This window comes from Protopterus annectens, chromosome 3.part0 (assembly GCF_019279795.1).
Source record: "Protopterus annectens isolate FY-2018-M chromosome 3.part0, PAN1.0, whole genome shotgun sequence".
Classification (NCBI taxonomy): domain Eukaryota; kingdom Metazoa; phylum Chordata; order Ceratodontiformes; family Protopteridae; genus Protopterus; species Protopterus annectens.
Genome location: NC_056731.1, coordinates 751315373 through 751343285, shown reverse-complemented (window position 1 = coordinate 751343285; position 27913 = coordinate 751315373). Strand labels below are relative to the sequence as shown.

General features: G+C 39.8%; 1 protein-coding gene across 1 annotated transcript in view; it reads left to right on the top strand.

Moving 5' to 3' along the window:
- Positions 1-27913, top strand: part of LOC122796922 (collagen alpha-6(VI) chain-like) — a 183728-nt gene that overhangs the window by 92027 nt on the left and 63788 nt on the right. The window contains exon 5 of the mRNA XM_044065689.1: positions 6332-6367. Coding sequence (XP_043921624.1) covers positions 6332-6367 — 36 coding nt within the window. The remainder of the gene's footprint in view (positions 1-6331; positions 6368-27913) is intronic.

The window sequence follows — 27913 nt, the reverse complement described above, 5'->3', positions numbered from 1 at the left end:
CAGCTATATAACATTCCTCCCTGGTTTGGAGTCTGTGGCTTAGATATACCACTGGGTCCTCTTCTCCCTCTGAAGAAACCTGGCTAAGTACAGCTCCCACCTCATGGTTTGAAGAATCTACCAGCACAGCAAATTATTTGCTGTAATCTGGACTAGCAAACACAGGGAGTCCTTCCAAAGCCCCATTAAGCTTCTGGAATGCCTGCTCACCTTCTGGAGTACACACTACCTTATCTGGCCTGTTTTCCTTCTCAGGTCTGTGAAGGGAGCTGCTATGGTACTATAATTGGGGACAAACTTTCTATAGTACCTGGCTGTCCCTCACTTACTTTTTGGTAACAGGGGCAGGCCATGCCTGAGTGGCTTCCACTTTGTCAGGTTCTGGCCTGATCTTAACACTCCCCACACTGTGCCCCAGGTAAGAGACCTCTACTATACCCACCTGATACTTTCTGGGGTTAATGGTCAACCCTGCCCTCTGCAGTCTGCCTAGCACCTCCATGACATGCTGAAAGTGGTCTTGCCAAGAATGGCTACAGGTGGTAATATCATCCAAGTAAGCAAAGGCATAATCTTTTGCTCCTGCTAGGATATGAGCTACCACCCTTTGGAAAGTCCATGGGGCATTTTTCATCCCAAAGGGCATCTTCATGAACTCATACAAACCAAAAGGAGTCAAAGACTGACCTCACTCTCTAGCATTGGAAGACAAGGGCACCTGCCAGTAGCCCTTGGTAAGATCAAAAGTAGTCATATACTTAGCCCCACCCAGCTGCTCTAGGGCTTCATCTGTTCTAGGCATGGGGTAAGCATCTGACTCTGTGTGGCTATTTAGTTTCCTGCAGTCCACATAGACCCTGGTGCTGTCATCCTTCTTTGGTACCAGCACCACTGGGAAGCCCAGAGACTGCTGGACTCCTGGATTGCTCCCAGTTCCAACATTTCATGTATAGCCTCCCTCAGAGTTAGTCTGACTCACTCAGACACCTTGTAAGGGGCCTGTTTTATAGGTCTTTGCGGCCCTGCATCCAAATGGTGCTGCACCAGGTGGGTGTATCCTGGTTTCCCAGTGAACATGTCTCCAAACTCCTGTAACACTCCTCAGATTTCTCAAACCTGGGTAGGGGATAGCCTCTGGGACATTACTACTCTTTGCACTGAGGTGTCAGTCTGAGCCTCACTGAGATCAGTCACCAGATCCCCCTCAGATTCCTCCTGCCATCTACTGCAAATACTCAGCACAAGGGCCTCTCTATCATTGTAAGGCTTCATCATGGTAACATGGTACAATTTGTGCCCCTGCCTTCTGCCTTGCAGTTCTACCATGCAGTTAACATCTCTGACCTTCCTTACCACCTTGAAGGGTCCCGCCCAAGCTGCCTGCAGTTTACTGTGTCTGACAAGAATGAGAACCATCACCTGCTGCCCCACAGCATACTCTCTGGCTCGAGCATTCCTGTCATACCAGACCTTTTTCTGCTGTTAGGCTCCTGCCAAGTTCTCCTGGGCCAAGCCCAGGAGCTCTCTAAGCCTTGTCTTGAGGCATAGGATATATGCCACAACAGACTGTTTGTGGGATTCACACTCACCCTCCCACTTATCACAAATCAAATTTAAAGGCCCCCTCACTCTATGCCCATATAACAACTCAAAGGGAGAAATACCTGTGGATTCCTGGGGCACCTCCCTGTATGCAAACAATAGATATGGCAAATATCTGTTACACTCTCTCTTAAACTGGTCTGAAAATACTGGTAGCATGGTCTTTAGCATAGAGTTTAACCTTTCCACAAGACCATTAGTCTGGGGGGTGGTAGTGGATTGTCTTTAGGTTCTTCACCCGACAACACTCCCACAGACAAGCCAGCAGGTCTGACACATGAAATTGGCACCTCTGTCAGTCAATATTTCTCTTGGGAAACCTACCTTGCTGAAAATATGCAGCAAACCATTTGCCACCTTCTCTGCCTAGATGGAGGACAGAGCCACCGCCTCAGGATACCTAGTAGCATAATCTACTACCACTAGGATACACTTCTTTCCTGTGGAAGTTGGGGTACTCAGAGGCCCCAGAATATCCATAGCTACCCACTGAAATGGCTACTGTATCACAGGCAAAGGGAGCTTTGACCTTGTCTCCTGCCTCGCCCTGCCCACAGGTCCTGCAGTACCCTGTTACATCCCTGGCAATCCTAGGCCAATAAAAGTTCTGCATAATACATCTCTTGGTATGCTTTCTGCCATATGACCTGCAAAGGGAATGTCATGGGCTATGGCTAGAAGTGCCAGAAGGTAGGCTGTAGGCACAACCAGCTGCTGTATTACCTCACCTTCTAGCTCCCCCTAAGGGGTCCACTCTCTCTATACAATAGCCCTTTGTTCCAGTATATAGAATCCCCTTTTCCTTGAGAATCAGGAGCCTCCCTAACTACCTCCCTCAAGCCTTGTAATGTAGGGTCTGAGAACTGAGCCTGTCTCAGCTCTTTCTTTGTAACTCTTCCCAGTGCCTCCTCCACAGGATGTCGGGTATCCTTTGACAGTGGTGCCTCACTGACAGCCTGGATATAACTAATCACCTTTGCCCTTGCATTCAGTGTGTCCAAGAGAACATTAGTACCCACCAGCAGATGTGGCTCACCTTCAGTCTCAATGCTACAGGGTAGCTCCCTCCCTGAAGTAACCAAATCACCAGTCCTGGCTTCAGGTATGCAGTCTGTCATATCAAAACATCTCCAGAAATGTTGTCAAATGCACCTACTTGCTTTTTTTCCTTTTCTACTCTCCCAGTCCCCCTATGAAAATAAGTGCTTAGTTCAGCAATATAATTACATATACTTTCATCTGCCTTGCTTCTATGCTCACAAAACGTTTTTCTGCAAGCTTCAGGTGTTAATAAACAAAGCTGAACTTGATCATAATCTAAACAATCAGTATTAGACAATTTAGAAACAACAGTTACAGCTTTACCATGGTAAGGTGGTGACGAACTGTACTCAAATCCCTCAAATCCCTCTCAACATTATACTCTTTGCATACTCTTTCAAACATATGAATAAAACTATCAAAATTATCACCATCTTGGTACTGAGGAGGAAGTTTACTGATTACTTCTGGGGTATGGTTACTCCCTTCCCCATTACCTCCACGAGCCTGCAAAGAGTCATTATTTCCTTTTCATGTTGCCTCTGCCTATCATTTTCTTTGGCTTCCAGACACCTCAGTCTCTCTTTTTCTTCATCCTCCAAATGCCGCATTCACTCTGCTGATTCTTTGGCCTCCAGTTCAAGTGACTTTAACTTCAGATGGGTTTTTAAGTCCTCTGAGGAAAAGCTGAAATGTCCTGTTTCTGAGAGCTCCAAGTCCCTATCTACAGACTGGTTATCCTTCTGGTTGCTGGTCTGTGCTGTAGCCTTTATTAAGGCTGCAGTCATTTCCCCTTTAGTCAGGTTGGCATGACCCAGTCCTTTGACTTGGCACATCTCAGTCAACTGGTTCCTTGTTAGCGTTCCATAATCCTCTGCTGACATCCCTGCCTGCTCTCCCTGACTAAGCTAACAAAAATAAATAAAACTATTGTGATATAACAGTCTAAATGTCTACCATGTGGCTGCTTGAGAGTACACACACCTTCTTTAGTGACCACTTCTTACAGGCTACAGGAGTTCAACATCCAGGGTTCCTATCACATTGTCGAACTTTTAAAAGTTCGAATGTTATATGGTCGACACCATATGACTGAACTTTTAAAAGTTCGAACGTTTCAATGGAGATCCCCTTACAATGCGGCAATGGAAGTTTTCCATTGTCTGCACTGTAGTGCTTTCTTGGAATTGGTATATTTAAAGAGCGGGGGGTGCAGGGGTGCAGGGGGGCTTTCCTCCCTGCTTAAGCAGGTTTTTCTGTTTTTTTTTTTTTTTTTATTTTCAAACTTTTAAGTGTTCGAACATATGGTCTCGACCATATGGTGTTCGAACTTTTAAAAGTTTGATTATCTGATATAGACCCAATATCCACACCACTGCTCTCCAATATGTGAACATGTGATAGTCCCACCACTGCCAGCCAATAATGTGATGCCCAGCACTGCTACCAATATGTGATGGCTACCAATATGTGTCATTCCCATGCTAGACCAGTGATCAAGGAGCCTGAATCCTCACCACTGACAGTGCAGAAGGACATGCACTTGGAATACAAATGGATACACTCAGTATTTCCAGATGCAGACCTCTCTGCATCAAGTACAATTTCCCTTCAGGGAACACACTGAGCCTGGGGTCTTTATGTCTCCTTATCGGTCTCCCTCCAGGTCCACAGTAAGACTTCCCACTGGTACAGCTGTAGGGTTAGATCCTCAGCCGAGTATCCAAGCCAAGTCCTCTAGCACCCTCTCTGTAAACTCAGTGCTTCATGTCCTTGCCCCAAGTAGCTGACAAACACATTCTTTAAGATTTAATTTTCACATAGACACACACACACACACACACACACACACACACACACACACACACACACACACGCACGAGCACCAGGGAAAGGCTGATACATATTACCTACTCTACCAACTTTACCCGGACTATAAAGTAGTTTTCACTGCCACCAGTCAGTTACTATAAGGTTCTTAAAAGGGTATCCAATTATACTGTGTAATATTAATACTAATACAATTGGTAGTAGTTCACCAAGATGACTAGGCCTTCTGGAGTGGGCCACTTAGTGTCACCAAATAAATATAAGCACTCTCCAAGGTTAGATACTTTCTACAAGGACAAGCCACAATAAAAGTGTTAAATATATTTTATAATTAATAAAAGTACATGAAAATACTGGATATATAGTCACAGTAAAACACAGAGTTCAAATCAAAGGAAATATTGAAAAGAACATTGATGGACAGACTCAGTCAAATAAAGAAAAACAATATCTAAACTAAGCTTCACTATATTCCTGATTGAATGTAAGAGAGTGACTTTTCCATAGTTAAGTTACTTAATACTGCAAGCTAAGATGCTGTGAGTGAGGGTCTTTCTAGCCAGGCTTCCCAAACAGAATATCAATACTCTGAGATTTCTCTTTGTAATACCTAAAATATAATTTCCAAGAGAGCAGGCAGAATGACTTCATCTTGTCACCTGACTCTAGGTTCTCACAGTATTCCCCTTTGATGATGAGAAAGGAATTTAGCTCAAATGACCACAATACACATCCAAATGTTTATGGCAGGACCTGGGGCTTCCCCTCTTTTCACTGAGCTAATAAACAAATGCTCTTCCATAGACCCAGCATCTCCGGTCCTATTCAGCTTTGTGGGGTGCCTTTTAATGGTTTAACAGCTCATTTACATTTCCCTTATTTTTCTTAAAGTTAACATCTACTGTGCCAGTATCCTCTATTAAAACATATACATTTAATTCAGCTACAATAATAAATGTACATTTCTCTTCATTACAGCAGGGTGCACTGTTGATACATTTCAACACAAACAGAGCTCACAAATACATTTTTAGCATAACCATCTGTCAAAAGTCAGTTTAATATACAAATGATATGCAGCTTTAATACGTTTGTAACACATGCATCTTGTATAAATCAGTTTGATATTTAAAGGACATATCGCTCTTTACAAAACTCCAGCTGGCTCTGCTGGCACTTGCCATATCATTACAGTACACATACTTTTACCTTGTTTATCTGTCTTTTACTCACACACTTATTTAGTCTGCATGAGTTTTCTTCCTGGAATGGCCCTTTTTTATACATCCTTCACTTATTTCTGCTGCTTTTGTAATGTCAACCTAGCCTCAGTACCACTTGATGTATAGCTACTTAAGCCACATTCACAGTAAATCATGAACAAACACAAAGTAACTGGAGCTGCACTGCTATTATGTCTTTAGTTAAGATGTCTGCCTTATGAATGGTGTACAAAGGAGTATGTATAGCATATCACTGCACATACATGGCTATTATAAGAATTGCAGTATTATCCCATATCCTTATAATCATGCTGTCTTCCAATGTTGTTGTGGCAGTAAATATCTGTGTGTTATGGTAAATTATAAAAGAATACTAGACTTATTAATTTTGTAATATAACTGAAAGCAGCAGTGCTCAAGTTTTCATTCTTTTTTATATAACCCAGTTAAAACTCTTGTTTTATAATAAATCAGAAGTTTCCGTTCAATGCTTAAAATAATTCTGCAATCAGGCACATGTGCCAAAAGCTATTCATATAAATAAGGGACATGCAAATGATGAAATGTATATAACTTGTATTATTTTGAATTCTTTATATAAAATTTTTAAAATATGTTTTATTTAAAAATTACAGGGTCAAAGTGGATTTCCAGGAAATAGTGGAATACAGGTAATTTTGCTCATCTTTTCTATATTTTTTTTACATTTTTTATTGTTGTGTACTGACAGAGACCTAAAACATAAACTATAACATTTTGACTTCTGCAAGGAAAATAAATAAAATACCAGGAATAAATGAATAGTTATAATTTTTAGGTATGTTAAACACAGAAAGAAGAGTTTTTAAGAAAAAGTGAAGATAATATCGCTTGTTAATGCACCAAGCAAGTTTAGAACACTGCTCTGAATAAAAAAATGGCTATTAAGAAAGGAAGTGATATATTGTCTTTCCCAGTAATCAGCAAGTATAAGTAAGAGAACCATTTATGAGTGGAACTGTGGTTAATTGGAGGATACTCATGCAGATAATCATATGTGCACCACACATTCACACTTCTGGGAAGTTTGGAAATCACTATTTCACTTAATAGCATGCCTTTGGGATGTGGGAAGAGACAGGGACACACAGTAAAGGCCTACAAAGCCAAATCAGTGACATGGAGATTCTACACCAAAGGCATGACAGTTGGCAACTAAGCTGGAGAACTAAGAACTGTGAGGCAATAATTCAAATAATTTATAATAAATAACTTACAAATGCACCCTCCTATTTTATGAAGCTGATGAACCAATGGATATTATTATTCCAAGAAATGGGCAAAATAAAGTGAAGCATGGATGAAAGTATATTTTAAGCATGATAATCTAGAATAGTTTTTTTAATTGCATTGCTCATAACTCCAAATCTTGAAGGACTCTACACTTTATTTGTTTTATTCTACGTGTATTTGTTAACTGGATTAGGAATACGTATATTAGAGGGTCAGCCCAGGTTGGAAGGTTTGGAGACAAAGCCAGAGAGGCAAGATTGCATTCGTTTGGACATGTGCTGAGGAGGGATGCAGAGTATATTGGGAAAAAGATGCTAAGGATGAAGCTGTCAGGTAACAGGAAAAGAGGAAGGCCTAAGATAAGGTTTATGGATGTGGTGAGAGAGGACATGCAGGTGGCTGGTGTGACAGAGCAAGATGCAGACGACAGGAAGAAATGGAAACAGTTGATCTGCTGTGGCGACCCCTGATGGGAGCAGCCGAAAGACGAAGAAGTAGTATTTGTAACTGGGGTAGTGCACTGAGCTCCATGGAGCTTTTTCAGTCTCAGTCTGGTTAAGTGACTTGAGTTGTCATGTTGGTGTTTGTGTAACTTTTTGTCAGGAAAAGTTTATTTTCTGACCAAAAAACAGTTACATTTATTGAACTTTTGTGTGCTGAGGGACTTTTAGTGGTTTACTTACATCAGAACCACTTGTTGTCTTACATTCTCCTTAACAACTCCCCAAGGCTTCACCACTCATATCTGAAACCTCTTCTCTGGCTTACCAGTGAAGCAGTAGTCAATCTCCATGCTTACACTATCTTGGAAAACAAAAGGGTCAGACTGGCTCCTTCCTTGCCACAGCCACTGATGGGTGACTCTGTTGTGTCCAGTTGTTGTTCCTCAGACTAATGAATTTGTTCCCCTAGCCACCTTGGTGTAGCTTTCCAAGCCACCAAAGACCAGGGGAATCACCACATCCTCTGCAGCTGTAGGGATGCCCTTAGTGGACAAGGGAGAACCATTATTCTTATTGCCTGTGAAAGGAGCAGGTGAAGGGTCTTCACTTGGTGAGGATGGGGTTGTGGATGCTGAGATCAGTGTACAAAAGGGCCAGTCTTTGTTTAGGGAGATGTATTAAGAAAAACTTCCAGTCTCTTCTTTTTATTTCCATGGATAGGGCAATTTTCCTGGGATTTTCCAAAGAACTCATTACTGCTTTTCCATCATCACCTTTTAGTAAAAAAAAGAAAAGTGGTCCTTCTCATTCTGACATAATTGTCAGTCAGCAGAACAGTCAGTGCAAGGAGAGGGATGTAATTCATGAGTTTATTCTCACTCTGAGCTTTCTTATTTCTGGGGATAGAATAGCTTTGGACTTTCCTGCTAAAGAAGTTTCTTTCACTGATATCTTTATCTAATAAGAAATAGATGTTTCAGAGGAATCAGAATAAAATTCCCATGAGACAGAAAATGCTTTATGATGTTTTTTGCAGCTACAGATACCTAAAGCTGCACCTGTCTCTCCTGTATTACCCTTTTAGATAAATGTTTTTCTCTCAGCATCAAGCCTTATTGCTGGAGTAACCTTCAACCCTAAGAGGTATGAGAGGTTATATAAGGTGCCCCAGATAAACTACCACCATTTTTTTTAATACTAAAGCAGACCCAGCAGTCATTCACTGTCTAAATCTGCTACTGCTAAATATGTCACTGCAACTAATACCATTCTTTGTGGCAAAGATGGAAAAGCAGTGAATACATTGGGGAAGAAAATGTATTCTAGCACTTTAACTTTCCAGATTTTGAACTGTAAAGATCATAATTTAAAGCTTTGGTTCATGTCTTTTGAGAAACTGCAGAAGTTAATGATTAACCTTCCTTCTTCTGAAGTAAAGAATTCATTAAATACTTCTGCTACAGTTGTTTCTCAGTTGAGAAAACATTTTTAAAATGTGGACCAAAAAAAGAAAAGTGGAAGGCACAGCAGCAAACATCATTAATTGAGAAATACTGTGCCAGAGTAAGTCCAAACACTTAGAAATAATGTAAAATCCTTTTATGAAATCACAGTTGTGGTTTCATACTTAGAGCAGTCAGGACTTCATCAGAACTGACAAGAAACTAGCAATCCACCAATAAATAATATACAAAAAGTCATGTTACATCACACTAGAAAAATATATATATAAAAAAAGAAGCTGAATGCTGAAAAACAATATAAAAATATTTAAACATGGATTTTGTCATGTACAAGATTAAGTTATAATTTTGTAGTTCTCAGCTTCAGTACTGGATATCGATATAGATTCAGTTCTAGGGGTGAACCACTGTCTAAAGTTAGCTGCCAGATTAGTTCATTGTACTCAGTCCTGGTTTCCCAGGGACCACCTCTGGTATTAATAGGAACACTGCCCAAAAATAAAACAAATTAAAATCTGAGGTCTTACATATAATGGAATGCTTGTAAAGCGCGTTTGTATCCTTTTTTTGATAGCAGTGTCATGCATGTGGTCTTAAATTCACTTCTTTAGTGTTCTTTCAGTTTTTCTTATGTAAAAAGAGACACATAAGCAATTGGCCACATATATATGACCAGTACTTCCACAACTAAAATGTTTACTAGATGTGTAGTTTTTTTTTTTTTTACCAGTAGCTATAATAATGTTGATGCCTTCCAAAATATTCTTACACTAGTGGTAAACCACACACTTGCATGTTTCCTGCTTTTTGTTAGTCATGGTGATGCTTTTCACCCCATTTCAAACATCTCTTTAAAGGAAAACTCCACCTTAGAGCTAAAAATATATTTTCACTCTTTCTCTCTGTTTTCTGAGTTATTTTAACATCTCAAAAATCACTCTAAATGCTTCTTATAGAATTTGAATATGTTTTCTGCAAAATGTCTGTCAATGGGGCTTGACATATCAATGTGATCTTATTTTTCTTCAGTGTGATTTTATTTTTCTTCAAGACTTTCTCTTTCCCATAATCCATTTCAAGTCTGCTTTATATGAGTCATGTTAGACACAAGGAAATAGTGTGTATTCCCATTCCATTGACATGTAATGGGATTAGTGCCAGTCACTGTCATATACTGTCTGTAACAGGACTGCTTCTTTTATTTCTTGAATGGCCCTCATTTGTGTATGTCTGGAACATACTTTCCCAATTTCCAGAAGTGGCAAGACATTTGGGGGATCAGCCACTTACAACATATAAAAGAAGCAAACACTTAGAGAGAGAGAGGTTTGAAAGGGGTGGACTAACAAAAAAACAGGGAACATACAAGTGTGTGTTTTGCTACCAGTGTAAGTATATTTTAAATGGCAGCAAAATTACTATTGCTGTTGGTAACAAAACCTATACATCTAGTAAACATGTTAATTGTGGAATTACTGGTCTTATATACGTGGCCAGCTATTTACCATGTGCCTTTTTTAAACAGTAAAAACTGAAAGAACACTAAGAAGATGAATTTACGAACACATGCATGACATCGCTATAAAAATATATATAAACGCACTTTACAAGCATTCTGTTATACGTAAGATTTCAAGTTTTAAGTTTTTTTGTATTGGACAAGGTTCCTGTTCATAAATACCACAGATGGTCCACAGGAAACCAGGAACAAGTACAGGGAACTACTCTGGCAGCTAAACTTAGAAGCTGGTTCACTCCCAAGATTTCATGACAATATATCAATATTCAGTGTACTGATGCTGAGAACTACAAAATTATAACATTAAATGTACATGACAAAATGCATAATATTTACATTTTTTTTACCATTCATTTCCTTTATTTCTTTTTTTGACATATGTTCTTCTAGTGTGATGTCAAATTGCTTTGATCATATGACTTTTTGAACATTGTTTAATGGTAGATTGCAAGTTTCTTGTAAACTCTGATGAAGTTCTGGCTGCTCTAACGATGAAAACACTTAACTGTGATTTCATTAAAAAATATTTTTACCCTGTTTCTAAGTGTTTGGACTTACTCTGGTGCAGTATTTCTTGGTTATATATTAAAATGTGCTTGTGATACAGATGATTCTTCCTGTAAGGCTGCTGCACCCGCATCAACTTTAAAGATATTTATTTCACTTCATTCTCAAAGTCATTCTAAGGGTGGTAAACCTTGAGATTAGGTACTGAAGAAGTGTTATGAAAGGGGAAAGCTGATTCAAGGAGTGACTCATATTTTCCAATGCTCCTTTTTCATACCAAATAATAGATTTCCTCCTCCTCAGCCCCCTTCTTCAATAAACAGTATAAGCAGCATGGAGGCAACAATCAGGGTTTAAAAAACATTGGGAAAAAGGCTAAAAAAAGAAAGGAAAAGCCTTCAGTTCTTAATAACAATCCTCCCAATCAGCATGGCTAACTGCTTGTTTAGACTCCCCTTCCTCCCAACTTAGCAATCTCTGTGTGTCCCTGGAGACTTTATCTTCCATTTTGGCATGACAGTCTCAGACAGCTGGGTTCTGAGTGTAATCCTTTGGGGGTACTCTTGGCATAAGAATCAGTTCCTCCCTTCAGGGGATTATTTCATGCCCAGGGAACCAGAGTTCCCTCTGCACAGCATGTTGTCTCAAGGATTCATAGAACCAGTACCTCTCAATCTTCTGAGAAAAGGTTATTATTCAGTTATTATTTACAGTTCCCAAACCAGAAGTATCCTGGTGGCCATTGTTGGCTCTTTCTGTTCTAAACTTTTTTGTCTAGGTGAGGAAGCTCAAGATGTTACCAGTTCAAAATCTTGTAACTCTGATTTTTATTTACCTTTCATGGTAAAGCTGGATCTAAAAGATGCATATTGTTATATTCCTATTGTCAAGCAATTCAGGCATTTCTTAGAATTTGCTGTGTTTGGCTCACATTATCAGTTCTGTTTTCTACTCTTTGGACTCTCGACTGCACCATGGGTATTCACAAAATGCCAAGCTCCAGTCATTGCTTACTTCAGACTCTAAGGCTTTCATATCTTTCCATATTTGGATGATTGTCTTATGTTTTGCAGATTCTTTTTCCATCTTTCAAGAGTCTCTAGCATCTGTTCAGGAATTTTTACTCAGTCTGGGTTTTCAAATCAATTTGTAGAAGTCTTCTCTCATCCCATCTCAGAGAATGATTTTCCTGGGATGCTTGTCAGACTTGGTCTTGGAAAGAGTGGGCATGTTTGTTTTTTCTGAGTTTCTTCATCCTAAGTCAGGCATCTGCGAAGGAGTTTCTCCAGATTCCAGGGTATGCGCTATTGATGACCATACTGCCCTTTGCCGTAATTCACAAGAGAAAACTATAATGGTACCTGAGATCAGTCTGGATTCAACATCTACACTCTTTGACTTTTCAGATTTCAGTTCTGCCATCTCTTAAAGAGGGAGGCTGGATGGTGGGCAGACCAGATAGCTTGCAATCCAGGTCTACCATTGCACTTTCTGACTCTCCCTCCAGTCAGTCACCCCATATGATTTGGACCCATCATTGGAGTGGTTTCAGAAAGGGTAAAAGTTCAATCTCTGTGGGACCCAGTAGAAAGGCAGAAGCACATAAATGTCAGAGAGATGTTGGCTGTTATTAATGCTTTGAAGGCCTTGAAACATCTCTGGTTCACAGGACCTCTGCAAGCATATATAGACACCACCACAGTCATGCAATACATAAACTAACAGAGGCAACCAGATTCTACCCTCTTTGCAGACTGGCTAGGATAGCCTGAGAGGATGTAGTTCAGCTCAGTCTTACTCTTCAGGCTTCATACATTCCATCATAGCAAAATCTTATTGCAGACAGGCTCAGCAAGTCCGGGTTAGACTCCCATGCATGGAAGGTTCATCCTGCTGTGGTCTTTCAAGAAATGATCCAACTGTGAGGAATACCTCAAGTAGATCTGTTTGCTTCCTTACAGACAACTAAAGATATTCTGTATGATTCCTTGCAATCAGCCTGGAAGACAGATGCATTCTCATGCATAGATGGGAATGTTGCTGTATGCTTTTTCACCCTTTCCACTGATTACCATGGCTCTTTAAAAGATCCAGAAGGACTTTCTAAAAAATGTAGTGGCAAATCTCTTATGGCCAGTGCAACAGTGATTCTTCTTTCTTTCTTTTCTCTTTCTGGCCAAGGGCAATTACCACAAGTTTCTCTGCAGACAGAATCTACACACACAATACCGGGAGTAGAATCTACTCACAAAATGCAGGGAGTTTGATACACCCCAGTCTAGAAACTGTTCAGCTAGCTGCCTGGATGATACAAGTTTGATATCTTTTAGACACCCTTTTTTTGAGGACATGCGGAAGGTACTAAAGGAGTTGAGAAAAAATCAGTACTAGAAAGTCATATATGTGCAAGTGGAAAACATTTTTTTTTATTTAGAGCCACTCAAGGAAATGGGTCATGTTTCAGTTACCATCCAGAGGTTTGTCATAGTCTTTATCAAGATACAATTGTGAACCATTTCTGCTTTTTCGCCCTTAGATTACCCCCTTCTAATAATGCTCAAGTTAAACAGTCTTTTAAATGGGTATTAAAATCACTTGGCACCACAGGACCCGGAAGCACGTAAACAAAGGCTTTCAAAATAAGCAGATGAAGAAATCAAACAGCTGCTAGGTCTCCAAAAAGATCCTTTAATGTAACCAGGAAAAGTAAAAATCCACAATATCTTCCAAGCGCTTTCACTCAACCACATGCGGGCTTTCTCAAGGCAAACAGCATTGCTGGAAGTTCATTCACATTAAATACTTCCAGAATCATCACATGACTTCCTGTGGACCTTTCCCAACAGGAAAATCACCATACAAGGAAATTCTAAAATACATTCTTATTATCATTAAAAATAATTCATTTTCTAAAAATAATTCATTTTCTAAAAATGTCTTGGCGACTGAATAGCATAATGAACTTAAAATTGAATACAAACTATTAAAATGTGTCATAAAACAATTCTGTAAAATGTTTTTATAGTTTTATAATACAAATAAGTGCAGTAACCCCTTTTAACCATCAGGGGTGAAATCAAAACTCCAATTTAAAACCTAGAGTTACTAACTGGCATTGTAAAACATTTCTTATCTGAGTTGCCAATGTATAACATTCCATATATCATATTATAAAATCTTATGGATTCAAAAATGGATAAAACAATAGATGTCATGTTCTGCTAAACTGTGTTATAGACGAGCTTGTCTCAATTTCAAAACACTAGTGATGTTGAGGGTGTTATTCAGACCTGGGTATCTAGTAGTGTCTAACCGGAGCTGCCAAAATAGCTCACGGTATTCTAATTTTGACTCCCAACTACCCCCTCATATATCCAGTTGTACCTGTTCCAACACCATAAACTTTATGTCCATGTCCTTACTTGTCAAGGAGTGTTTATAAAAGGCATTACTTTCCTTCCTTCCTTACATTGATGTCATTGAAGTGTTCGTAAACCCTTCTCCTAAACACCCTTTCGGTTTTCCCAATGTAAAAAGCATGGCACATAACACAGCAACCAAGATAGACCACACCCTTGGATTCACAGTTAAAATGTTTGTTGGAACGGAACTTAAATCTTCTAGAGGGAAGGTGGTAGGACCCCGAATTTAGCATAGCGTGACATTGCTTGCACATCCCACAGGGATAAGTGCCTAATTTCTTTCTATTGTGATTCTGTGGATCCTCTAACCTAATATCTAACAGTTCTTTCAAATTCCTGCCCCTTTTCCTAACAAAAGAGGGGTGACTGGGCATAGAATTCTTAAGATCTTCCTGAAGTCTGAGAATGGGCCAATATTTCTTGATAATCTTCTCGATTTGATCTGAGTTGTTGGAGAAAGTGTGTATAAAACTATTTTTTCCTTGTAAAATGTGTTTTGAAGGGTTTGGGGACATCTCATTAACCCCCACCCCCAATAAAGGAGGATATTTATTTGCCCTCTTCTCAGAAATTTCTACAACTAGTGCTTCTACCAGGGCTTCCGGATATTGTTTGTCCATAAAGAATCCCTTTAAAATGGAAACTTCCTCATTGAAAAGTTCGTTCGTGCTGGACATTCGTGAAGCCCTAATTAGTTGACCCTTCACTATCGCCTTCTTTTGATAGAAGGGATGTCCACTGTGGTAATTCAGGAATGCATTTGAAAAAGTGCTTTTCCTGTAAATCTTAGACTGAAAACAACTATTTGAATAATCCTTCACTAGTGAAATGTCTAAATAATCGAGTTGGTGTTTACTGATATTATAAGTAAAGCTAAAAAATGTGGTCGTCCTGTTGATGTAATCTATGACTTCCATTAAACTTCATTCGTTTCCCATCCACATAAAGGAGATATCGTCCAGAAATCTTCTATAGTATAAGATGTCCTGATACCATGTATTTCTTTTCCCATTGGTATAATACCAAATTTGCGTACATGGAGGCACAAGAGGCACCCATTGCCACACCTTTTTTCTGACGATAAAATTCCCCCTTAAAATGAATGTAGTTATTTTCTAGAACTAATTCCATAAATTCCAGAATTAAATTAGTAAACTTGGCCCCCAGTTGGACTTCATTAGATAAGTAAGTTCCTAACCACTCCAGGCCTGTGTTGTGTGGAATACTAGGAAATAAGTCGACCACATCCACAGTGACCATAAACATTTCAGGTAAAAATAAACTCTGATCCACTCCTTTGAGGTAGTCCCATGAATTCTTACATATGTGTTTAATTTTCTCTACATGTTGTTTTAAGGAGAAATCGATAAATTTGGCTAAGGGTTCTGTAACACTTCCACCCCCTGAAACTATAGGTCTAAATTTCAGGGGGTTCAAGTTCTTATGTGTCTTTGGAATTCCAAAAATCTGGGCAACCTTAGGTTTTTTTACTAATAAATAGTTATATAACTTTTCATTAATGGCATTTTGCATTAAATGGTCATATAGTGAATAATTTATTTTAGCTTGAGCTATATTGATCTCATTTCTTGAGACAATTTCATATTGTTCAGTATCCTGTAACACAGTGTGCAAGGCAGCCTCATAGTCCCAGGTGTACATCAAGACAGCACCTCCCCCCTTGTCAGGTTTCATAACCCTACACCCCTCCATTTTGAGCTTTTTAATTAGAGTCAACTCATCCTCAGTAATATTGTCAGTTGTTTTAAAATAATCTTTCTTCTTAAGTTTCCTAATGTCAGTCTCAACCAACTCCTCAAAAATTTTAATGGTGGGGTGGACAGGCGGGTTGAAGGTACTTTTTCTTGTAAGAGTCTTTTCAAAGTTTCGTTCATCTTTAAACAATAAGTTAAAATTGAGCTGCCTCATGAAAAGCTTTAAATCAATCAAGGTTGTAACCATGGGGGAAGGCCTAAGGGGAACATAATGAAAACCCTTGGAAAGTAAACTAAAAAAATTGTCTGTTATTGATAGATCGGTGTAATTAAAAATAGTAAAATCGTCTTTCCTATGTTTAATTTGTTTCCCTTGAAATAATGTTGTGCTATTGTCCTCATTCACTGTAGTTCTTGAAATTAGTTTGTCGGGTGATTCCAACTGTTGTATTGTTCTCTTCGCCCCCCTCCCTCTCTTCTGGGGGTAATGAAAATCCTGGGTAGTTACATTCCTATTCTTCTGTGCTATTCTCTCACTTCTTCTGAGATTATCATTTCCTTCACTTGTAGGTTCCCCTTGCCTATTACTTTCTCCCCTTTCATAAAAGACATTTTCAGTAGTGTTGTTGTTGCTTCTTCCTTTTATAATTGGGAGGGGGTAGGCTCTACCTTCCTTAGATTCAATTAGGTCCCTCTCTAATTTCCTAATTTTTTGATTAAGTACCCTAAAACAATGTTGGTCTACATCACTAAACAACTTATCATAGTCCATCTTAACTGAGCTAAAAGTTTCATCTTTTAACATATTTGCGTTGAGCTCATCTAAATCTTTTAACAAAACAGTCATTTTTTTCTCATAGTCCATCAACATGCATTTTAACATGTCTAAACCTGCTTTGTTGAAAATTTCACAAAGTTGGTCATATAAATCAGAACTATATTGTACATTGTTAGGGAACTTAAAAAACCTCAAGCCCTTAGGAATTCTCTGTACATTAATACATTCATTTAAATAATCCACTTCCATCTGTTTGTTCTTATAAGAATACAGTTTGTCTTTAAAATCAAAAAAAGACATTATCAAGATTTTTATAATTATCATGAAGCACAGTACCTTTTTTTGAAATTAAACTGTTGTTTTGTCCAAGATTTGAAGTCAAAGGACTTCCTCTGCTCATTTGACACAGGAGCAGTCTGGTTGTTTGATTTAACATAGTCAAAACAATTCGAATTCGAATTACTGTGATTGCCCCCTCTCTCAGCGTTCCTTGTAGCATTTCCAGACCCAATCACTTCAGCAACTGTTCTGTGTTGGAACAGGTACAACCGGATATAATAGGGGTAGTTGGGAGTCAAAATTAGAATACCGTGAGCTATTTTGGCAGCTCCGGTTAGACGCTACTAGATACCCAGGTCTGAATGACACCCTCAACATCACTAGTGTTTTGAAATTGAGACAAGCTCGTCTATAACACAGTTTAGCAGAACATGACATCTATTGTTTTATCCACTTTTGAATCCATAAGATTTTATAATATGATATATGGAATGTTATACATTGGCAACTCAGATAAGAAATGTTTTACAATGCCAGTTAGTAACTCTAGGTTTTAAATTGGAGTTTTGATTTCACCCCCGATGGTTAAAAGGGGTTACTGCACTTATTTGTATTATAAAACTATAAAAACATTTTACAGAATTGTTTTATGACACATTTTAATAGTTTGTATTCAATTTTAAGTTCATTATACTATTCAGTCGCCAAGACATTTTTAGAAAATGAATTATTTTTAGAAAATGAATTATTTTTAATGATAATAAGAATGTATTTTAGAATTTCCTTATATGGTGATTTTCCTGTTGGGAAAGGTCCACAGGAAGTCATGTGATGATTCTGGAAGTATTTAATGTGAATGAACTTCCAGCAATGTTGTTTGCCTTGAGAAAGCTCGCATGTGGTCGAGTGAAAGCGCTTGGAAGATATTGTGGATTTTTACTTTGCCTGGTTACATTAAAGGATCTTTTTGGAGACCTAGCAGCTGTTTGATTTCTTCATCTGCTTATTTTGAAAGCCTTTGTTTACGTGCTTCCGGGTCCTGTGGTGCCAAGTGATTTTCATTCTTGGTTTGATTTTGCTTTTAGTTTTGGTGTTAAATGGGTATTACATACTCACCCACCCAGAAAATAGGTGGCTTCTCATTTGGATTGTAATATTAGTTTCATAGTATAGTACTAGGCTATCTGCCCTGGGGCATTTGTAAGCCTAGCCATAGTGATGTGGCTTTTTCCACCCCATGAAATGGTACAAAAAATGTACAGAATAAATGTAGAATACTGTGCCTCTGTCTAGTAGTGACACAATGAAGGTCCCCTTATATAATAGAATTAGTTTACTGTGCCCCTGTCTAGCAGTGACACAGATGTGACCCCTGGGGTAAACTTACGATCTCCCATCCACTCATCAAGCTTTCTCTTGAAGAGAGTCAGTGAGGGGCTCTGCCTAATATGAACTGGGATCTTGATCCAAAGCATGGGAAGCCTCTGGGTTATGAATCTATCCCTCCAGCATGTCCTATTCATACTTGTGCCGAGGTTTAAGTCTTTCGCTCTCGTGGTCCTGATGGATTTGGATTTTTTTGAGGTGGAGCATGTCCATCGGATCCTGATTGGACATGGCCTTGTACGTCAGGCAGAGATCACCTCTGAGCAGGCAGTATGCTACTGAATAGAGCTGAAGTTTCTTTAGTCTGGCAGAATAAGACATGTTGGAGACCCTTGATCCTCTTGGTGAGGTACTTTTGTGGTCTCTCCAGCTGTTGCAAATGCCGGGTGAGGTACATACCAAATGGGGCATTGTACTCAATCATGGGTCTGATGAGGGAGGAGTATAGGGGTACAATGACATCCTTGAATCTGGATGTGAATCCCTTCATGATGAGGTGTGCAAGGTAGAATGTTTTTCTAACCACTTTGGCAACATAGGTGTCAAATGAGAGGTCGCTGTCGACTTGGGTCCCTAGGTCTCTGATTACTTTTTCCGTACTCAGTGGGTTGCTGTCTATGTGATAATTTGTGGGTACTTTGTTTTTTCCAAAGGGGATGACTATACATTTTTTGGCATTTAGTTTAAGGCCGTGACTCCGGCACCAGTTGTCCGTTTCTGTGAGGCCTTTTTGTAGGATGTATGTGTCCGCTGGTGTACCGACTATGGCACCTAGTTTGCAGTCATCTGTGAACTTTGTCAGCCACAACCCTCCCATGTTTGCTTTAACATCTGAGAAATAAATGCCAAACAAGAGGGGTCCCAGGACAGATCCCTGTGGGACACCACTTGTGACTGGCTTTGAGTCTGACATTGCTCCAGTGATTTTTAACTTTATGGGTTCTGTCCTTTAGCCAGTTTGCAACCCATCTAGTGACATAAGGGTTTACATTTAAGCTGTTGAGCTTATCTATGATGCCTGAGTGGGGTATTGTGTCGAAGGCCTTAGCCAAGTCCAGCTAGGCTGTATGGACTGCTTTGCCCTCATCAATGGCTCTAGTGACTGTTTCGAAAAAGTCAACCAGGTTCAAAAGGCAGGATCTGCCCTTTACAAAACCGAACTGGGTGGGGTCAAGTGTCTGTAGGTCCCCTATGTCTCTGTTTATGAGTTCCATAATGATTCTTTCCATAGCTTTGCAGACCAGGCTGGTTAAGCTTATGGGGCGGTAGTTCCCAGGGTCTGTAGAGGTACCCCCTTTGTGGAGTGGGACTACTGTTGCTGTACGCCAGTGTTCAGGTACATATCCTGAAGTAAGGCTAAGGTTAAATAGCATTTTTATGTGTGGGTTTACCTCCTCTTGGAGTTCACGTAACACGCAACCCGGGATACCGTCAGGTCCCATTGATGCTGTGTTTTTAGCTTTGTTTAGGGCGGTTCTCACTTGGACATCTGAGATGACAGGGAGATTACATTCAGCTGGGATAAGTATTTCTTCTTTTGGGGGTGAGGGAGGGGGGAGAAATTTGCACTGAACCTGTCAGCCAGAATGTTGGCAATATCTGTGGGTTCAGTGTATTTTTTGTTGTTGTGAACTAACTCTGAGCATATCTGAGGGTTTCCACCCAGGTTTCTAACATAGCTGAAGAAGGCTTTGTGGTTATCTTTAGCATCCTTAGCGATTTTTCTCTCAAGTTGGCCTTGGATGTTTTTATGAGAGAACATAGTTTTCTGCTAATGTTGATCAGGGATGTCTTCCCTTCATGGGATTTTGCTCTGACGTGCAGTAGCTTCCTTCTTTTGTTATACAATTTGTTAATGGCTGAGGTCCACCAGACAGGACGCTTGCCTTTGGTGGATAGGGACTTGGATTTATTTGGGATTGCATGATCCATGCATTCTTGGAGATGTCCATAGAAAGCATTTGTGAAGGATTTGGCATTGTGGGATATGGTATCCACTGGCACAGTGGGCTTAAAGGATACCATCTCAGTCTTAAGAAGAGTGAAGTCTGCTTTTGAGAAGTTTTTCACTGTGGTCTTTTGTGCTGGGGGTGGAGGTGGGATATGTATATCCAGGGTGATTAGCTTGTGGTCAGATCTCACTAGTGAGGGATATACTTCCGGTGTGGAGCATTTTGTCCCCATGTTTGTGATGATCAGGTCTAGTATATTATCTCCCCTAGTGGGAGAGGTGACTAGTTGTTCCAGTGCATTTGAATTTATGAATTCCAGGAACCTTTGGGCTAGGGTATTAGGGCTAGAATAATGTACCCAATCTATGTTTGGGTAGTTGAAGTCTCCCAGTATGATGGTATTTTGTGATACATTCATATCCTCCAATGTCTTCAGGAAGGCTGAGTGGGGTTCCTGAGATTGGGAGGGTGGTCTGTAACATGCTACCAGTTGTATAGCAGATTTGCCTATGGTTAGTTGCACCTGTATGGTCTCTGATGCTTCATGTGTTGCTACTAACCTGGAGGTGTGGGTGTCCTTGATGAATATGGACACTCCCCCTCCCTTTGTGGTTCGGCCCAGGTTTTGGGGCCGAAAAGCATGATATGAGGTATAGCCTGGTAGCGCTGGGGTGTTTCAGGAGCCTTGAACCAGGTTTCAGTTACTGCACAGACGTCGATGTTTTCCATGCTGAGGAGTGCATCACGTGCCTGCATCTTGAGATTTAGACTTCTGGCGTTGAGTAGCATTACCCTTAGTTTTTTTCCATTTTTGTCTTCTAAGGAGGTGGGCTTGTCTTTTGAGCCTTGCCTAAAAAAGGCACTATGGGGGTGGCAAGAGCCTTAGCCAATATCCGGAAGCCCAGTGGTGACAGGTGTAAGCCATCCCTTGTGAAGCAGCGTGGCTTGTCCAACATATCATCCCAGGCAGACTGACATTGGATCCCCTTAGAATGACACCAGTACTTGAGCCAATTATTAAAGCTGATCATCTTGTCTTTGTATTGTGGTATCATTCTTGGTGAGGGCAAGATGCTGCTCAGGGTCAGGGTCATACAAGCCTGGGCTACATAATCGGAGAGCTCCTCTATGTCTCTTTTCATGTAGTCCAGAGAGGTACATCTCAGGTCATTCACGCCAGCATGGACAATGATGGAGTCATATTTGTACTTGCTTTGGAGTGACTTGAGTGCGTGTGTTATGTGGCGGATCCTAGCTCCTGATAGACAGCTCACAGTCACCCTCTCCTTGTTCAGCCTGGTCAGCGGGACATCAGTGTGTCTGACTATAGAGTCACCTATTACTAGTGTATCAGGCATGGTGTTTGGCCTTAAGGGCTGTGATTGGTTGACACACTGATTTATTGAAGTATGTGTTGCATGTGTTTTGTTTTGAGGTGGTGGATTTTTGGATGTCTGCTTTGGGAGCCTCTGTTGTTATGGTAAGTTTTTTATTACAGCCTCCGAGTATGTCTTTGTGTTTTTATGTGTTTGGTTTGCAGTTGTGGTAGGTCTATGTGGGACTGGGATTGTTGAGTGTGTGGTTACCATCTCCTCCTGTCTGATCATGCCAGCCCTGAGTTGAGAGAGTTCAGCCTCCAGTTTGGCTATATAGTTGCATCTCTCACATGTATTTGTGTTTGTGGGGAGGAGGAGAGGGTTGTCTGTGTACATGAGACAATTGTAGCATTATCTCAAGATACCCAGATTGACCAGCTGAACTGGAGAGGACGCCAGTAATCCACTACTCGACATGCTAGAACAGTATAAGGGAGTGCTGTACCTTTAAGGGAAGTGGATATTCACAGGGGTGGTAGGTAGATGTAGTGCTTTACTTAGTACGAGAGTGCTTACTTAGTAGAGAAGCATTGAGAACAAGTGCTAGGCTTATAATATAGTGAGTAGTCTGATTATACTAAGAGTAGAGCTTCCTTAAGGGAAAATTTGAAGAGCAGACTTGGCGGAGCCAGAAGAAGTTTAACCTTCTTTAACTGGCGCTGCGCTATGCGCACAACCGTGCAAAGCTGTGCAAATGCAGATTTTAAACAGGGAACTACAAAAGAGCTAGAAATGGTCCTAAACAACCAATTACTACAGCTTCTTGTGCTGAGGTTACTTCCTACAGGGACAGGTAGGCTGCTCAAGGCTCCCCACTCCCACTGGTGAGCAAAGAAACTTCCTTCTATCCAAGTAAGGTAATGGACAACACAGGAACTACACCACAGCCCAGAATACAGCAATGCCTGTAAGCTGGTCTAAACTAGTCGAGGAGAGGCGGGAAAACAAAGATTATTTTTTTGTTCTTTTGTTTTTTTGATAGAAACACACAGAAAATGCAGAAACAGTGATAAAGCAGTTACACAGGCTAGCACACTTTAGTGGGCAGCCTCAACAGTTAAATTAAACAAACAAACAAACAAACTTTCGATCAAATTCGACTAAAAAGTAACTTTAAGTGCAGATTTTAAAATAATGCACCAAACAGTTAAAAAACAGTTCAAGCTAGTTCAGGGTAAGCTACAGAAGCTATTCCAAGTGAAAAAAAGCAAAGATACTTAAATCCAGAAAGTAGTCGCTTTTCTGAGTTCTCTGTAGCTAGGACCACTCTGCAGGCCCACGAGGAGCTTGTCTGAGCAGTATAGCCAGAAAAAAATGCCTAGAGGTGGATTTTAAACAGGGAACTACAAAAGAGCTAGAAATGGTCCAAAACAACCAATTACTACAGCTTCTTGTGCTGGGGTCACTTCCTAAAGGGACAGGTAGGCTGCTCAAGGCTCCCCACTCCCACTGGTGAGCAAAGAAACTTCCTTCTACCCAAGTAAGGTAATGGACAACACAGGAACTACACCAAAGCCCAGAATACAGCAATGCCTGTAAACTGGTCTAAACTAGTCGAGGAGAGGCGGGAAAACAAGGATTATTTTTTTGTTTTTTTGATAGAAACACACAGAAAATGCAGAAACAGTGATAAATCAGTTACACAGGCTAGCACACTTTAGTTGGCAGCCTCAACAGTTAAATTAAACAAACAAAAAAACAAACTTTCGATCAAATTCGACTAAAAAGTAACTTTAAGTGCAGCTTTTAAAATAATGCAGCAAACAGTTAAAAAACAGTTCAGCTAATTCCAAGTGAAAAAAAGCAAAGATACTTAAATCCAGAAAGTAGTCGCTTTTCTGAGTTCTCTGTAGCTAGGACCACTCTGCAGGACCACGAGGAGCTTGTCTGAGCAGTTTGAAAAGCTTACCCTGTCTCCATTTGAACCAGCTTATGAGGCTGAACTGACGTTCTTACCATAGAAGGCTATTTAACTTAGTGCTCTGACATCTGCTAGGTGACCATGTGAGTTACAAGCACTAATGGTGAGTCAACCCTTCCTCATTTTTCATAGGAACAGGGTTTCTTTGAAACCAAATCCTACCTTTATGCCTAAAGTCATCTCAGAGTTTTCTTTAAGCCAGACTGTTAACCCTGGTGAATGATTAAGACACAAATAGCTTAGGTTACTGCAATGGTGATCTGCTAGAACATGTACTGTTCATGATATGTTTACTTAAACAACTGCACTTCCCACAGTATGAAGGAAGGTGTCCTGCCTGTTGAATGAGATATCCTCAAAGGTATGGGTTATAGTAGGTTGCACGTAAATAACTAATTATTTTCAAGGTTTCTTGCTTAGCAGGCAGTCCTGTGCTGAATGATTAAAATATTCTTTATTTTATTTTAGTTTGCTTTTATTTACTAGGTTTGTCTGACTAAGTTTGGTCAAAAACACTTTTTCATGGGAGGCCCAGGGAGAAAAGCCTCAACATATTACAAACGGTTTAAACAGACATTAAGTAACATATATGATCAGACATGAAATAATAGGCATTAACAATTACACATACACTTGGTAATTATATTACATTCATATGAAAGTAGAGGCAACCACTGCAGTATAAAAGATACTTCTGCATTAATAGATGAACATTGAGCATTTGTGGAGGTGCATTAATGGGTCTGTCAGACAGATAATAGATCGTGTGATTAGTGCTCAGAAATGCAAAGTATTGGAGGTGAGGGGAGGAACTAGGTAGAGCAGAAAATAAGAGGTGGGAGTGTCAAAGGAAAAAATTTCAAAGACCAATTCACGCAAGTTTCAGATATGGCATTTAATTACTTGCTGCATGGAGACAAAAACATGCAAATACAGGATTTTGCCTAACTACTAACAGGAAGTATGCTCTTCTTATGCTGTTCTACAAAACGTTGCTTTCTATAGTTGACGTAATTAAACACAACTTTCTGTATTGTTCTACAGCAGATGTTACTCACATTTTCTGCTGACATGACTGGATTTATGAAAAACATTTGAGAAAAACAACCTGACCTTGGGGGCTTTAGCCCGCTATAAGCTTCTATTGTGTAGTTCTAATACATGTGTTACATTTCAAGGTACTTTTCTAGGTTTGACACAAGTAAATGCTGATTGCAGTTTATATTTTCAAGCAGTCTTTGTTCTTATTATCAATAGCTTTTGCAGCTGTGTATTTTCTCACAGCATAAGCGGAACTCCTTGTCTAAATCTCATAACATTAATACAAGTGATACATCTATTTATTATTTTCCTGACACAAGCGGAAATTATCTGCTTCCCTGTAAATTTCCAGAGCATAAGCAAAGATTATAACTGCGCATATTTCATAACAATACAAGATTGGAAAGCTTCTGCAGTTTGTACAGATTTATGCAATGTGAAATAGAATAAATGTGTTAACCCTTTTCAAACCTTAAATGTACTAAGCATATTACTAATACATACACTAATACATATTTTTTTAACATTTCCCCCCTTTTAATACTTTATTCTACTTTCAAAATAAGCATAAACAGTTTTTCTTCCCCTAACCTTTTCCTACTCAGGATTTGCAGTTAAGAGAGTCATTCAGTTTAAACTAATGAAAGCATTTTCAATTTTTTAACAGTTCTTCAAACTCAGCACCTTGATATAAGGTTTCTGAAACTGACATGTCTATAAGGTCTTTGATCGGTCTTTTCATGCAGGGGATGCCACAGCAAACACATACTCCCAGTAGGATAATTCCTACACAAATGGCAATCAGGATGTTCATTAGGATAGTACCCCACCCCCCCAAACCATTTCTGTAAAAAGTCCATCAGTGGGTTTGGTCCTGGTTTGGTCATGTCCGACACCTGCTGAGTTACCTCAGGGTGATTGTCTATCTCGTGTTTATGGTCAGGAATATACGAACAGCACTCCTCCTGGATTAAAGCGCAAGTATCGCCTCTCACCGCTAGGGTGAAGTCGAGAGCCATGCGGTTTTGAAGCACTACAGTTCTCATGGCATTCAGTTCGTCAGTCACCAATTCTAGAGCAGAAAAAAGTTGCATTGCTCATTACTTCGAGAAGTTTTAGAATTTTCTCAGCTCCCAGATTGATTTCACTGCTCCATATGCTGGTGATATGTCTGCCCACAATATAACACTGTCACTCAAGTCCATGTGTGTAAGTTTATCGCCTATAGAATGATGGTTTTTCCAGCGCGCATCGATTTGCCCCACTGGATTTACAGGTTTCTTGACGGGTTTCTTGATGACCTCTCGGACATTCCAAATTTTTCCTCGAGGTAAGACTGCCGTGTGTCATATGGCCAGAACCAGGTAGCCCAAAAAACAACTGCCGGCCCAATTCTCAGGTAACCACTTGTATGCTTTCCTACCACATACAAAATAACAACCCTCTACTTTAGTAGTAACTTTACTATGAATATACACTTGTCCTGCATGAAACATTTTTCTATCAATTATAGACAGTTGTTTATAAAGAACAGAATCATGTTTTACTTCATCAGTTGTTTTGTGCATCAATTCAAAAAATGAATCATAGTTTGTATTACAATAAGAACCTGCATTATTAGCTTTAGTGTAGCATCTATAAGGAACAGTCACATTGCAATTGCTCCAACCCACCTTAACAGTATCAATTTTATAAAAACACACAGTCCCTTTTTGTGGAACAGACAAGTGCAATGCTACTTCATCTTGTGATGTAACAGTTGATGTATCATAAATCAAGTTTTCCCAGGTCTCGTTGACTCCTAGGGGGACTGAAGTCATTAATAACCCCCTGTATGCTGTCGGCAAAGCTGTGCAAATCCAGCAATTTGAAACATTGAAAGTCTCAGCATACATATATTTGATGGCCTGGTAAGTGTTGAAGTTTGGGTGCCAGTCTATGAGCAATGCTTCACGTTTATTCAGTTCAGTTTGTGTGGCTGGGAAAAGGAATGGCCAAAACAAAAAGATTATTGTCACTAGTACAGTTAACAGGATGATTATGCAATACTTCTGAGGAAATGGTTGGTCTGCATTCCTGTTTTCTCCAACTCTTCCGAGTAGTTTTATTTGGATTTTTCTGGATTCTATCATTTTTGCTCTTGACATGTGACAAGATTTTTGTCCAGTTCAAAGTTTTTAACTAGTTTGCAGTGTGTCAGGTGGATCCATGAGGCTCGCTCTGCAATTTTGACTGCAGTGGGTGTCGACAGAAGCACTTGATATGGACCTTCCCACTTTGGTGACGTCCAATTCTTCTTTTTGATAGCTTTCACACAGATCCAATTCCCTGGGATCACTGCCACTTCTTTTTGATTTTTGAATCTGACTGCAACAGATGTTTAGAATTCAACAAATTTCTCATATATTCGGCTAGTGTACAGTCGGCTTCCTGGTCTGCAGGCATGAGAGGTTTCCACTGGGGTATATAATAAGCCCTTCCAAATAGTTTTTCAAAAGGAGTCAATCCTTTTGCAGTCAGAACAGTTCTCATGCTCAACAGTGCCAGGGGCAAACAGTACACCCAATTCTTTTCTGTTTCTGCTACTAATTTTCTTAACTTATTCTTTAAAATTCCATTATGGCTCTCAACTAGCCCTGCAGATTGCGGATGGTATGCACAATGATTTTTTAAAGAAATTCCAAAATGCTTACTTAACTGTTGTATGGTTTGGTTTACAAAGTGTGTACCGTTGTCACTGTAGATCCTTTCCGGAATGCCGAATCTAGGGATGATTTCTTTAACAAGGACGTTCGCTACCGTAGCTGCGTCTGTATTTTTGGTCGGAAAGGCTTCCACCCATCTGGAAAACATATCTACAATGACAAGACAATACTTCTTATTTTCACATTTGTTCAATTCTATGAAATCCATACAGACAGTATGAAACGGATACGGTGGTGTAGGGAAACTCCCTTGCTTGAGCTTTAAAGCCCCTTGTGCATGATGTTTGTTACAAATGTGGCACATCAAACAAAATTTTTTAGAATAGTTGGTGAATCCATATGTCGTGAACACTCGGTTCACCAGCTGTACCATCCCCCCTGCTGAGACATGGCATTGCCCATGACTCAACAAAGCAACATATCTAAACAAATTAGATG